This window comes from Humulus lupulus, chromosome 1, assembly GCF_963169125.1.
Source record: "Humulus lupulus chromosome 1, drHumLupu1.1, whole genome shotgun sequence".
In the NCBI taxonomy this organism is placed as follows: Eukaryota; Viridiplantae; Streptophyta; class Magnoliopsida; order Rosales; family Cannabaceae; genus Humulus; species Humulus lupulus.
The window spans coordinates 56,831,696-56,843,101 of record NC_084793.1 but is presented as its reverse complement, the minus strand read 5'-3'; the positions used below and the strand labels follow the sequence as shown (position 1 = coordinate 56,843,101).

Here is an 11,406-nt window from a genome sequence, read left to right as displayed (position 1 = left end):
CCTTGCACGCAGGCACCACGAAGTGCCTCCGCGAGACCCGGCGCAGCTACTACGTTGAGCCCCTGCGAGGCTCGCGCGCAGCCACCATGTCGCGCCCCTGCGAGGCCCGCGCGCAGCCACGTTGTCGCGCCCCTGCGAGGCCCGCGCGCAGCCATTGTGTCGCACCCCTGCGAGGCCCGCGCGTAGCCACCGTGTCGCGCCCCTGCGAGGCCCGTGTGCAGCCACTGTGCCGCGCCATTGCGAGGCCCACATGCCTAGCGAGACCATCTCACCTCGCGTGTGGCCATGAGGCATTGCGTACGTCAAAGACCTCCCTCTTGACCACTCCAATGGAACTATCTTGTTATGTCCCCATGAACCATCTGAGGTATGTTGCTTGCTGAAGAGGCCTTATCCCATTTTGGGAGAGGTGCCACCAGCAAGATGCACCTCACACGTAGGTTCCAAAGGAATTCCCAAGTATGATTACTTAGCCAAATATTGAGGAGCTCAAGATATAAATTCTCCCCCCCCCCCCCCCCCCCCCCGCTCCATTAAAGGGGCGAAAGGGATGGAATTCACGTACAAGTATGGAAGGTACAAACAAGACAAAAGGAACCAAGGCAATGTACAACACCCCTACCCTTCAAGTAGTGGTCGTATAAGAATGGTACAGGGCAAGTGCCCTCCTAGCACGCCTGTGAGGTTCGTATTCGACAAGTAGTGGGGGTACAGCACGGTACCATGGCATGAGTACTTTTGCAGACCATTGGCACATACCAGAGCCGACACCATAACCACCTATGCCACTACGTCTAACGCCACTTCCCTGACAATGTACTTATGAACAATCTGGTCCCGTGGGACCACAATGTATTAGGGGCCATTAGAGCCCACTATAAAGGGAACCTCACTTCATCATTTAAGGGGGTTAAAAAAGGACACTGTAGCTTTGTATAAAGAGAAATACAAGTCTTTTCTCCATTTCCTTCTGCAACTATTTTCTAAGTTTCTTATTAGGTTCTTGAAGTTCTTCATTTATAAGCTCTATACTTTTATTTTTCTAACTTAACATCGTTAATGAGTTCTCACCGTCAACACACCTGTTGCTAGTTTTTGGGAGCTGGCAGAGGGGTTTGACCCTAATTATCATTTTTTTCCTATATTCCCTTGCTGGCTTGCAGATCAGACTACCCTGGAAGCATAATTCCAAACGTGTACCTTGTTGCAGTAATCAATTCAGCCAATTAGATAGTAATAACTAAACCTCTTGCCGCACTACTGTTCAAGACCGAACAAACAAATGTTCACACTCAACAATCATGCTAGTAAGCATGTCAATCCATATTCATATCCAAAATGGTGCTAATAAGCACTTCCTAACATTTATAAACAAGTAACAGTGCTAATAAGCATTTTCTGGCACTCATAAACACTTAACAATGCTAATAAGCCTTTCTTTAACATTTAATAGTGCTAATAAAAATTTCCTAGCATACATGTATCTATAACAGCGCTAATGAGCGTGTCCTAACCTACATGTCCATATAATAATGCTAATAAGCGCTTCATTTTGCATTCATAAGCGATGTCAATGCTAATAAGCATCCCAATACTCTCACAAATATACAGTCATGCTAATAAGCATGGCGATTCATATTCATGCTCAAACAAAGTGCTAATAAGCACGTTCTTAACATTCATATACATAACATAATGCTATTAAGCATTTCTAACATTCAAAAGCAATAACGATGCTAATGAGCATCTCTTGGCATACATGAACATATAGCAGCGCTAATAAGCATTTCTGACCTTCAGAAGCAATAATGATGCTTATAAGCATTCCTGCAACATTTACAAGTGACTTTTGTCATAATAAGCACATATTTAACACGCATACAGCAGTCAAGGGCCGGGCCCTATCAGAATAGCTCATGCTTTCTATATAAACAAGTAGATAAGGCATATGCACTTCATTTAAGCAATTGCACACATAACTATATTAATAGTTACTGAACCCTGAGTCGAGCTTGTCTTAAGCGGTGAGTGTACATGCCAGTCCATTATCAGGAACCCTTAAACCTTGGCAGCTCTGATACCAAGCTGTAATGCCCTGCTAATTAGGGTCTGTTACCATGTGTGTTTAAAATAGAGCGGGACTCGCTAAACGAGTCATTTGGACTAAAACATGTGATTAAGCCACTAAGGTTTCATGTATTAAAATTCTTGGTCAACGAATAAACATTTCCATTAAAAGAAAACTTTAGACTTTACATGGGATCCCAAAAATACAAGTTTAAAAATTTGTTTACAACTCAGGGATCACAAGATAAGCCGACCTAGGCGGCAAAACAAGGTCCGACCCTAGATCCCCTGCGATACCTCGGCCGTGGCGGTCGAGCAGACTACATATGTACACATCGCCCCTAACGCTCTCCAACTCATGGCTTGCCAAGGTTCTCCTTACCCTTACCTGCACCACAAAGCACTCGTGAGCCAAAAGACTCAACAAGAAAACACATTTGCAAATCCAGATAGTCCACAAAATATAACACTATGCTCAACAGTAATAACTGGAACCAAGCATACACATATTGTACAAATAAGTGACCATAGGGTCACACAAGTGCGTATTGCACTCCCGTTCATTCCTATGGCATCCGAGCCAGTCAAGTGCATAATGCACTCCCATTCAATCCTTTGGCATCCGAGCTAGTCAAGTGCATAATGCACTCCTATTCTATCCTTTGGAATCTGAGCCAATCAAGTGCACAATGCACTCCAGGGGTGGCCTAGCCATAATGGCCTGCGCTCAACGCACATAGTGCCGATCACGACTCATCAGTCGAGCCTTGCAAACTCTCGACTCATAAGTCGAGCCCTGTGAACTCTTGACTTATAAGTTGATCCTTGTAACACTTCGACTTATAATTCAGCCTTGTAATCCCTCGACTTATAAGTCAGTCTTGTAAATACTCAACTTATAAGTCAAGCCTTGTAAACTCCTCAACTCATAAGTCGAGTCCCTTTTAATTCCTCGGCTTATAATCCAGGCTCTTGTAGTCCCTTGGCTTACAAGCCAAGCCTTTTTTTTTCCATCGACTTATAAGCCAAGCCCATTTTTAATCAAATATACCCACGACTAGCAGGCCAAGCTCTTGGTTAGGTGCAATAGACATACTTTCGACTTATAAGTCGAACCTCTCAGCCGAAAACAGACATACATATAATACATTCATCATACACAAATACAACACATTACAATGTACTTACACATGCATATTTATAATCATGCTCATTAGCTAGGCCCGAGCCCTAATCATAATACACTCAACAACAGGGCTGAGCCCTAATCATAATACATTTAACAACGGGGCCAAACCCTGATCATAATTCATTTAACAACAAGGCGAAGCACTAATCATAATTCATTTAACAACGGGGCCGAGCCCTAATCACATATCTCACGCATCGGGTGCAGTTTTCATACCATCGGTTCAAGCACGAGCAAATAAGCAAGCAAGCACGAACCCCAAGAACGATCCTCTCCTGAGCCTTAGCGATGACCTAGTCACAACCCATAGATAATATCTTATGAACATTCAATTCTATAAACGAATCGCAGGACCAATCTTGTGCTCTCGAGACCTCTCATTCCACCAAACGGGGTGGTGAAATCATCCCCCGAGCCCCTCGGCAAAAACCCTAAAAATTTGATTTTGGGGATCTTAAAATTTGGCCTAGCACTACAGCGCAGCCCCCTAAGCACTGCAGCACACAGCCAGGGCTCCCTGCTCTGGAACTGTTGGTTTGTATAGATAAAATCAGAGATTATACGCAGCGGAACTACAATCAAATTTTTTAATTTAACCCCGCAAGATTTATAGATCTACTTCTTCACATACATATATATATTGAATCAAAGAGATGAATAGAAAATTACCCTAAGTCCTCCTTGCTGCTATCTTTTTGTATGAAAAAAATCCTTGAGATTTCACACCAAGATCTTCCAAAATGTTCTCAACACACAAAGAACGAGTGTGGGCTCGCTATACAAAAGAATAGGCAAAATCTATTTATCAGATGTTCTCAACACATGAGATCTGATAAAGTTTGGACCTAACTTTGTGAAGAACAGTGATCTATGCTTGTAGCATTGTTCTCTTTCTCTCATGGAGATTTCACGATATATTTTCTATCATTGAAAAGTATCGCTCTGAAAAAACTAATCTCCTATATTTAATATATCCAATATATTAAAATAAAATATTAGTTATTTAAAACAATTTAAAAATAACTAATCAATTATTAGATTTTGTTTAAATAATAATATTTTAATCATATTACAATATCTCATTATTTATTTAATATTTAAATAACTAAAATTGTGGAACAAAGAAAATCTAGAAGCTTCTTGTGTGTGTAGCACAGTGACTGTGCACTGTGCTACACGTGTACCACATGCCAAGGAAGACATGTAATTTTTCCAAATTTTTCTTATTATTTAAATACCGAAAATCCCAAAAATAGATTAATTCAAAATTAATTATATATTTTTTAAATCAAATAATTAATTAATTCTCAATTAATTAATTACACATAATTATACAATAATTGTGTTTAGTGCATAGAAAAATATTTTACTTATCAAATAAGTCATTTTGCCCATTTTTTATTTATCTTTGTCAGTGTTTGTTTGAGCCATTTCGGGGACCATGGACCTATAACATTAAACTCCAATAAATTGAAACTAAATAATTAAACTCTTTAAATATAATAGTTAATTTATTAATTCTAATATTTCTCCACTATAAATTCATAATTGAACTCTTTATATTATAGATAAACTTTTACAAAAATCTTATTTTAAGTTGTCCATTGATATAACCATCTTACAATAGTTCGACCCTCTAATTAATTAGTTCATAAATTAGAATGGAATAATTACCATTTTACCTTTCTAATTTACTTCTTATTCCTTAAGTACCATCAATTCACTAGTGAATAATTAATCTATAATCTAATTATAGATTTGAGCTCAAAATCATTCAGTTCCAGAATTAACCCTTAAGGGAACTAATATACGATCCGTTAGGAAAGATTAGATTCCGTATTATTGATACATGTTCCCAGCCATCCATGATATTAAATCTCCAAAACAAAAGTCATTAGCCTCATTCTATGAAGAGACCTTAACGAATGAATCAAAAGATTTAATAAACATGAACAGGAGTTCATGAACACTCAGGATTTAGGTTGATCTATAAATGATCATCAGTTATGATATGAATTACAAGTCTTTATTATTAAATGGTTTTTGGATAAAGAATTTTATTCATATTAGTCCATGTCATATATATCATATTATATAAAGCACATTTACCGAGATGTCTTACCACATCAATAATCCGAATCTAGATTATTTGTATCAACATGATACTTAGCAAACCATACTTACAACCCCAATTAAAGAATTCCATAACTTCAATTTGTTGTTGTTGACTATTTTTATTCATTCATGTGATCTTAATTCTCTCGTACTAATACAAGATCACATCCTTAATAATGAACATGGAATTTTTCTGATATTTACAACATTATTCAAACAAAAATTTAATAATCTAAATATAACAATAATTGACCATTGTATTTATTTATTCATCCAAATAATAAATGTCTTTTACATGCTTTTAGGACATACTCCTAACAGGAACACCCTTGCGCTGCAGCTCGGAAGAACAGCACTGCGGCGCTCCTTCGTGAACCCAGAAAAACTGGGTTTTTCCGGTGTTTTCTCCAAACCTTCCAAAATCACCCCAAGGTTTCCCCAAAGTCCCAAATGAGTCCCAAAAGCATTATTACACAACATATGCATCCCAAACATTCCAATAACCAACTCAAATCCAAACCCAAGCTCAAAACCCATCAAGGTTTAAAATTCTAACGAAACTTAAACCGCCAGAAATTAAACTCACAAATAGAACGAATCCTTACCTCCAATATCTGAATCATGGCCCCAAGTTACTCCTAGCTTGATCCTAAACACCAACCCTTCAATTCCCAAGATTTTTTTTTTATCAAGAAGAAAATGAACTTCATTGAACAAACAGCCATTACAACTAAAGTGCCAAGCACTCAAGAACAATCATTCTGTACAACCAACTAAAAAACCAGAAGAGCCACACCCTTAATTACATTGAAGTTTCCTTATAAAAATCTGCTCTTGAACTGAAATATTCCTATTATTAACTAAGTAAAGTCTATATTTAACTATGTTTATAACTTCCTTAGCTAGGCGATCAGCTGTCAAAGAATAGCCATAAAAAAACACCTATTTCTATTCCTCCATATGCTGTAAATAACAGCTGCCACAACCAAGTTCATAATTGAAGCAATTGCTCCATGCCGAGCTCTAGCAAGCCAGACACCCCAGCTACTGAAGTCACTGAGCCAAGCTATGAATCCAAGCCAGTCAAAAATGATATTGAGTATCTGCTTAGAGAGGCAGCAATCAAAGAAGAGGTGAGGGTGACTCTCAAAGTGACTCCCACAGACCGGAAAAAACAGGTTTGTCACCTGAATGTGTAACCGGATTAAGTTGTCCCTGGTGAGCAACTGAGCATTGACCACCTGCCAAAGAAGGAATATGTGCTTAGGAAGGGTAAGCTTACACCAAACTGCATGGTAATAGCCCACCAGCTGCTGATTTAGAGAGCTGTTGTAAAGCTTTGAAGGCTGAAATCTCCCAAGAAAACCAGCAGCAAGAATCTCAGCATGACTAAATTTTTCCCTGATATGACATAACTTCCTCCAATACCAGCTACTATCTGATTTCAGAGTATAATTCCAGAAGTTAAAACCTTTAAGATATATAGCATTGATCCATTTAACCCATAAATCTTCAGGCTTTTCAGAAATAGCCCATATATATTTAGCTAAAATAGCTCTGTTCGAATTGGCTCCATCTCTGAAACCGAGACCACCATAAGCTTTTGGAAGGCAAACCTTCTACCAAGAAGCAAGATGTAGCTTACTCCTATGCCCAGCATTGCCCCAAAGAAAGCTACGGCAAAGTTTCTCAACCTCGTTAACTATACTCTGAGGTAAAATAAAGATACTCATCCAGTAATTACGAAGCCCAAATAAAACTGAATGAATGAGTTGCATTTGGCCAGCAAAAGATAGATGTCTGCTAGTCCAAGACTGAAGTCTCAATCTAATTTTCTGAAGAATAATTTCACAGTCTTCATGTCTCCACTTAGTTGGCCTCATAGGCACCCCAAGGTACTTCACAGGAAAGGAGCCTTCCGGGAGTTGAATCTCTTGGACAATATGCTTTCTCTCTGTGGTAGTGACACCTGCAAAAAATATATGAGACTTTGTTGTATTTATAGACAAACCAGTAGCAGAACTAAATTCCACAAGAACATCTTTAAGAGTGTTAACAGCTGAATGAGTACCTTTACAAAACAGGATCAAATCATCAGCAAAACAAAGGTTTAGAAGCTTTAGACTTTTGCACATAGGGTGATATCTGAATGTAGAGTTAAGAGCAGCTAGTTGAAGGCTCCTAGTCAAATACTCCATTATAAGCACAAACAAAAGAGGAGACATAGGATCTCCCTGTCGCAGCCCCTTCTTGCCTTTAAACTTACCTTGAACTCTACCAGTCATGAGCAAAGAGTAAGAAGTATTCCGCAAACAAACCATTATCCATCCTATAAATTTCACAGGAAAACATAGAGCCCTTAAAAGATCCTCTAGGAACTGCCAATCTACTGTGTCATAAGCCTTACTATTATGTATTAATATTCAATTATTCTATTAAGAAAATTATAATTTAATAAGTTATACTTAGGAAAATCAACTAGGAAAAAAAAAGAAGTTTTAATTTCAAATGTCATTTGAATAAAAAAAAACTTACTATCTAAATATTAGAAGAGTTAAGAATGAACAGTTAATAGCTAAGATCCTAGTAGTTTACTAAAGTCCTATGTGTGTTCCAATTATGTTATGCGAGCCCGCTTAGCTCAGAGGTTAGAGCATCGCATTTGTAATGCGATGGTCATCGGTTCGACTCCGACAGTTGGCTTTTCTCCATATGTTTGATTTTTCTTTTTTACATAGTTTTTACTTTACATAGTTTCTCTAGTTGAGATGGGCGCCGGGGCCCTGGATGCGCTCGATCTTGATTGCACATCTTGGTGAAGTAGAAGCTCTCCCATAGTTTTTGATAAGATCCTGAAAAATCATGATGTTATGAGCAATAGAACGACCCCTTATAAAGGATCCCTGGTTCGGCTGAATAATCTCAGGAAGGACTAAAGCCATTCTCGAACATAAAAGCTTGGCAATACATTTGTACAAAGTAGAGCAACAAGCAATAGGTCTATAGTCTATAGCCCGGGATGGATTTGCCACCTTAGGGACCAGCGACAGAGAAGTTTCATGAAGCTCAGAAGGAAAGCACCCTGTGTCAAAGCACTGACTAATAGCTGAGCAAACTTCATCCCCTATATCCTGCCAGACTACCTTGAAAAAACCAGAACCAAAACCATCTGGTCCCGGGGACTTAGTGATGGAAATACCAAATAAAGCATCTCGAATTTCCTTACGAGAAAAAGGTTTTAAGAGCATCAGTTGGTGATCAACTGAGAGCTTAGATCCCATCGCTATACACTGTAAATTTATCCTTCCAGTAGCAGAACTCGGGCTCCCCAAATAGCCTCTGAAATGCTCAACAAAGTGAGAAACAACTTCAGGGAAATTGTCTACCAGATTACCTTGATCATTGATATACGAAGCAATACCATTTTCCGCTCTACGCTTCTTCAAATAAGCATGGAAAAAAGAAGTATTCATATCACCCTGCCTTAACCAAGTTAGTTTACTTCTTTGAGTCAAGAAACTATGGAACATTTTCTTCTGAACCGAAAAAGCTTCAGCAGCTTCCTTCACCACTTTCTGAAAACTAAAGTCATAAGGATGAGATTGAGCTTGAAGTTGAGCTTCTTGGTAATTCTCCTTAGCCGTGTGATAGTTCAACCTAATGTCACCAATATTATCTCTATTAAAAGTTTTTAACCTATGCTTCAGCCTCAAAGTTTTTAAGAATATAGCCCTTAAACCAGTAGCCTGAATAGGCATCCTCCAGCTGTTCATAACCACCTCAGTGAAGTCATGATGATCTGCCCAAAAATTGTAAAATCTGAACAATTTAAAACCCAAATTCTCCATAGGTAGAATGTTAACAACACAAGAGCAATGATCTAAAACAACTTCCCATCTAAGAACAGCATTAGAATGAGGAAAGAGATCAAGCCAAGTCTCATTCATGAAAACATGGTCAATTTTAGAATAGATTCTTGTTGGACCATTTTGATTATTAGTCCAAGTGAAAAAAGAACGTAAACTCCTTAGAGATTCAACATGAGTATCCTCAAGCCAACGAAGAGAATCTGTCAACTCCAAAGCTGAAATTGGATTCCCACCAGATCTGTCCATACCAGAAAAAGGGCCATTGAAGTCCCCTAATATAATCCACGCTTTATCCAAGAGAGATAACCGTTGTAACCCTTCCCATAAACTCCTCCTGCCATTTATCGAATTAAGCCCATAGACAAAAGTAACATAAAAAAATTGCTTCTGACCAGCCATCTTGACCAAGCAGTGAACAAACTGATTAGACTTCTCAAGAATCGTAACCCTTACGAAAACCTTCCTCCAAACTATCAAAATTCTGCCTTCAGTGACTGAACTAGTATAAAACTCCCAATTAGGAAGTTTTTGCTCCATGAACTCTATAATTTTATTCCCCTTCATTTTTGTTTCTAAGAAACCACCAACTCTTATTTTATACCTACTACAAAGATCTATAACTGAGTTATGCTTATTAGAACTATTCAGCCCTCTCAAGTTCCAGCTCAAAATATTGCAATTATCCATTGGAGGAAATAGAGATGGGATTACCTTCTTTGCCACCAATCATTTTCTCTTGAAGCACCTCAAACTTATTCATCTTCTTTTGCCCTTGCCTTGAAAACTTAGCATTATAATCTGCTACCTAACCTTGTTTAGAATGAGTTTTACTATTCTGAGTACCCTTGTCTACAACAGTATTAGCCAAATTGTTAGGCTGAGAACCCTTGTTGCGAGAATTAAAGCTACGCAAGTATACGTAATCGCTTTTGTAGTTTATTTCGGTAAGACCGATATCGTTCCCACGGAGACTGATTTATCATTTACCAAATAATTAATTTTTAGTTTCTATTTGACTAATGAAAACTGGATTTGTGAATTTTGAAAACAAGAAAACAGAAATAAATGAAAAATTGCAGAAAACAAATAATAACAAGAACACAAGGGTTAAATTCACTGTAAAACAATTAGGAATCCTAATCTTCTTTACCATCCACTCTATTATTCTTTAATTCAATTACTACTGAAACTTTTCTCACTAAAATGATAGGCATGCAAAAGTGTTAACTATTCGAGTTAAGAAATAGAAAACTCGACCTATTGTGAATTCCCTATATTTCTATGCTCAATTCAAACAATATGAAGCAATGAATACAACCCTAAATCACACAAACCAATTTGATACTCTCGCTCTAAATTGAAATCTATGTCTATTCAATTTTAGCATATTCAAATCTCACTTTTCAGATTTTGATTCAAATTCATAAATTGTATGTAAAAGTTGATCAATCAATCACATACACAATAAATACAAACTGAATAGATTTCAGATGAATAAGAAATAGATAAATGCATTAAATCATAATAGAGTTTCAAGAGAGTCAATTAGAAAACCCAAACAGAAATTTAGTTCATAAACATGACTAAATCAAACATAAACATAGAATCAAGAGATAAAGAAAAAGAACTCTAGATTTTTGTTTCTTCTCTAGCCCCCTTGCTTAATCTGATCTCCTCCTCTTAAAAACGTCATTAAGGAAGCTTTTATAGACCATGTTATCTCAAAAATCAAGAAGTGAATGACTTGGCAGGCATTAATTACACGTGGATGACATCTAGCATAATCTGAGCTTGACTATAGACCAGGAAGACACCCAGTGTCACGCGACCGGTTTCTTCATACGACCAGCCTGGTCGTATGCGCATTATACGCGAAGGAGATCTTAGGCAGTTAAGATGAATTCTGAAATTATCTCCCATGATTTCCTGAGTATCCGACTATTTAGGAGAGAATATCTGTAACAAATAAATGTAAATCTTCCTTGAGCTTATAAATAGAAGAAGAGGGCTCAGGGAAGAGGATCCGATCTTTTTCATTTGAGCAAAAAAGGTCATTTAAGATAAAAGATAGATTACACTAGAATAATTGTATTTTTTCTTCTTCAAAGGTTAGTGAAACTCATTGAACCCTAGTTCTTTGATCACCCCTTTGGATCTTATATCAAT

General features: G+C 37.7%; 1 protein-coding gene and 1 non-coding gene across 2 annotated transcripts; one reads left to right on the top strand and one right to left on the bottom strand.

Annotated features, from left to right (window-relative positions):
• Positions 1–6,288: 6,288 nt before the first annotated feature.
• LOC133815046 (uncharacterized) lies at positions 6,289–9,927 on the bottom strand. The gene is made up of 6 exons (XM_062247936.1): positions 8,181–9,927; positions 7,907–7,909; positions 7,638–7,700; positions 7,383–7,442; positions 7,132–7,340; positions 6,289–6,990 (listed from the first exon to the last, which is right to left on the bottom strand). Exons 1-6 carry the CDS (start codon positions 9,925–9,927, stop codon positions 6,289–6,291), a joined length of 2,784 nt encoding a protein of 927 aa, XP_062103920.1.
• On the top strand, positions 8,002–8,074 carry TRNAT-UGU (transfer RNA threonine (anticodon UGU)). The gene has a single exon. It is a non-coding gene; the product is annotated as a tRNA-Thr (tRNA).
• Positions 9,928–11,406: the final 1,479 nt, after the last annotated feature.

Bases quoted from the DNA above. Each gene is read 5' to 3' on its own strand.
- LOC133815046 (XM_062247936.1), bottom strand. From the start codon at position 9,927: ATGGATAATTGCAATATTTTGAGCTGGAACTTGAGAGGGCTGAATAGT. The intron at 7,443-7,637 runs GTAAGTTTAAAG...TGTTTTGTAAAG, and splicing joins CATGACTGGTAGAGTTCAAG to GTACTCATTCAGCTGTTAAC. The intron at 7,341-7,382 runs GTTTGTCTATAA...TATTTTTTGCAG, and splicing joins GGAATTTAGTTCTGCTACTG to GTGTCACTACCACAGAGAGA.